The sequence below is a fragment of the Rhinichthys klamathensis genome, unplaced genomic scaffold (genome assembly GCF_029890125.1).
Source record: "Rhinichthys klamathensis goyatoka isolate OS25496 unplaced genomic scaffold, OSU_Roscu_1.1 h1tg001203l_1, whole genome shotgun sequence".
Classification (NCBI taxonomy): domain Eukaryota; kingdom Metazoa; phylum Chordata; class Actinopteri; order Cypriniformes; family Leuciscidae; genus Rhinichthys; species Rhinichthys klamathensis.
This window is the reverse complement of record NW_026607383.1, coordinates 37501-40000: the sequence shown is the minus strand read 5'-3', so window position 1 is coordinate 40000 and position 2500 is coordinate 37501. Positions and strand designations below refer to the sequence as shown.

At 41.5% G+C, this 2500-nt stretch overlaps 1 protein-coding gene across 1 annotated transcript in view; it reads right to left on the bottom strand.

Moving 5' to 3' along the window:
- The window catches only part of LOC130079655 (solute carrier family 12 member 9-like), a 23844-nt gene that overhangs the window by 15729 nt on the left and 5615 nt on the right, over positions 1-2500 (bottom strand). The window contains exons 3-4 of the mRNA XM_056244996.1: positions 2478-2500; positions 1916-2221 (exon numbers count right to left, since the gene is read on the bottom strand). The exon at positions 2478-2500 is cut by the window's right edge and continues 115 nt beyond it. Of these exons, the coding sequence (XP_056100971.1) occupies positions 1916-2221; positions 2478-2500 (329 nt within the window). The remainder of the gene's footprint in view (positions 1-1915; positions 2222-2477) is intronic.

Sequence of the window (2500 nt, the reverse complement as noted above, 5' to 3'; positions counted from 1 at the left end):
GTGTGTGAGAGTGAGTGAGTGAGTGTGTGAGTGAGTGAGTGAGTGAGTGAGTGAGTGAGTGAGTGAGTGAGTGAGTGAGTGAGTGAGTGAGTGAGTGAGTGAGTAGACTAATGAAGGTGACTAGACTAATGAAGGACTTGACTAGACTAATGAAGGTGACTAGACTAATGAAGGTGACTTGACTAATGAAGGTGACTAGACTTGACTAATGAAGGTGACTTGACTAGACTAATGAAGGTGACTAGACTTGACTAATGAAGGTGACTTGACTAATGAAGGTGACTAGACTTGACTAATGAAGGTGACTAGACTAATGAAGGTGACTAGACTAATGAAGGTGACTAGACTAGTGACTAGACTAATGAAGGTGACTAGACTAATGAAGGTGACTAGACTAATGAAGGTGACTAGACTAGTGACTAGACTAATGAAGGTGACTTGACTTGACTAACGAAGGTGACTAGACTAATGAAGGTGACTAGACTAATGAAGGTGACTAGACTAATGAAGGTGACTAGACTAGTGACTAGACTAATGAAGGTGACTAGACTAATGAAAGTGACTAGACTAATGAAGGTGACTAGACTAATGAAGGTGACTAGACTAATGAAGGTGACTAGACTAATGAAGGTGACTAGACTAATGAAGGTGACTAGACTAATGAAGGTGACTAGACTAATGAAGGTGACTAGACTAATGAAGGTGACTAGACTAATGAAGGTGACTAGACTAGTGACTAGACTAATGAAGGTGACTAGACTAGTGACTAGACTAATGAAGGTGACTAGACTAATGAAGGTGACTAGACTAGTGACTAGACTAATGAAGGTGACTAGACTAATGAAGGTGACTAGACTAATAAAGGTGACTAGACTAATAAAGGTGACTAGACTAATGAAGGTGACTAGACTAAGTGACTAGACTAATGAAGGTGACAAGACTAATGAAGGTGACAAGACTAATGAAGGTGACTTGACTAATGAAGGTGACTTGACTAATGAAGGTGACTAGACTAATGAAGGTGACTTGACTAATGAAGGTGACTAGACTAATGAAGGTGACTTGACTAATGAAGGTGACTAGACTAATGAAGGTGACTTGACTAATGAAGGTGACTAGACTAATGAAGGTGACTAGACTAATGAAGGTGACTAGACTAATGAAGGTGGCTTGACTAATGAAGGTGACTAGACTAATGAAGGTGACTAGACTAATGAAGGTGGCTTGACTAATGAAGGTGACTAGACTAATGAAGGTGGCTTGACTAATGAAGGTGACTAGACTAATGAAGGTGGCTTGACTAATGAAGGTGACTTGACTAATGAAGGTGACTAGACTAATGAAGGTGACTTGACTAATGAAGGTGACTTGACTAATGAAGGTGACTTGACTAATGAAGGTGGCTTGACTAATGAAGGTGACTAGACTAATGAAGGTGGCTTGACTAATGAAGGTGACTTGACTAATGAAGGTGACTAGACTAATGAAGGTGACTTGACTAATGAAGGTGACTAGACTAATGAAGGTGACTAGACTAATGAAGGTGACTTGACTAATGAAGGTGACTAGACTAATGAAGGTGACTTGACTAATGAAGGTGACTAGACTAATGAAGGTGACTAGACTAATGAAGGTGACTAGACTAATGAAGGTGGCTTGACTAATGAAGGTGACTTGACTAATGAAGGTGACTAGACTAATGAAGGTGACTTGACTAATGAAGGTGACTAAACTAATGAAGGTGACTTGACTAATGAAAGTGACTAGACTAATGAAGGTGACTAGACTAATGAAGGTGACTTGACTAATGAAGGTGACTTGACTAATGAAGGTGACTTGACTTGACTAATGAAGGTGACTAGAGTAATGGACTTGACTTGGCCTGCCCTAACTTCCCTCTTGAGTTCACACACACCTTGCACGTTTCCCATGAGCGTGTCGAGCTTGAAGCCGGTGAAGTTGGCGCTGGTCGGCCCGACCGAGGTGTTGGTGTGTCCGGGAAGCTGGACGGTGCGAAACGGCACGGCGAAGAAGCTGACGAAGATGGTGCCCAGAACCACCATGACGAGGATGAAGATGATGAAGGTGGCTTTGGCGTAGATGTGAGCTCCGATGAGACACACCAGTAAACACACCAGCAGAAGAACTGTGCCGTATAGAAGAGACCACCAGTATCCGCCCGGCAACACAGCGTACCGGGACACGGCCAGAGACGAGCCCTCTGACACACACAGAGACATTATTTATTATAACACTATTCATAGCCATTGATGCTGGGAATACATAAATAATTTAAATAAGATTTATTTATTTACTAGTCATTAAAAGCCATTGATGCTGGAAATAAATAAATAAATAATTTAAATAAAAGGTAGGCAACCTTCATTCTGTTTTCCCTCACCTCATTTACATCTGACACGCACTTTATCTAAAGAGACTTATAATGCATTCAGGGAAGAGTTCAGAAGCCTGGATACCTTCAGGAACACCGAAGGTCGTG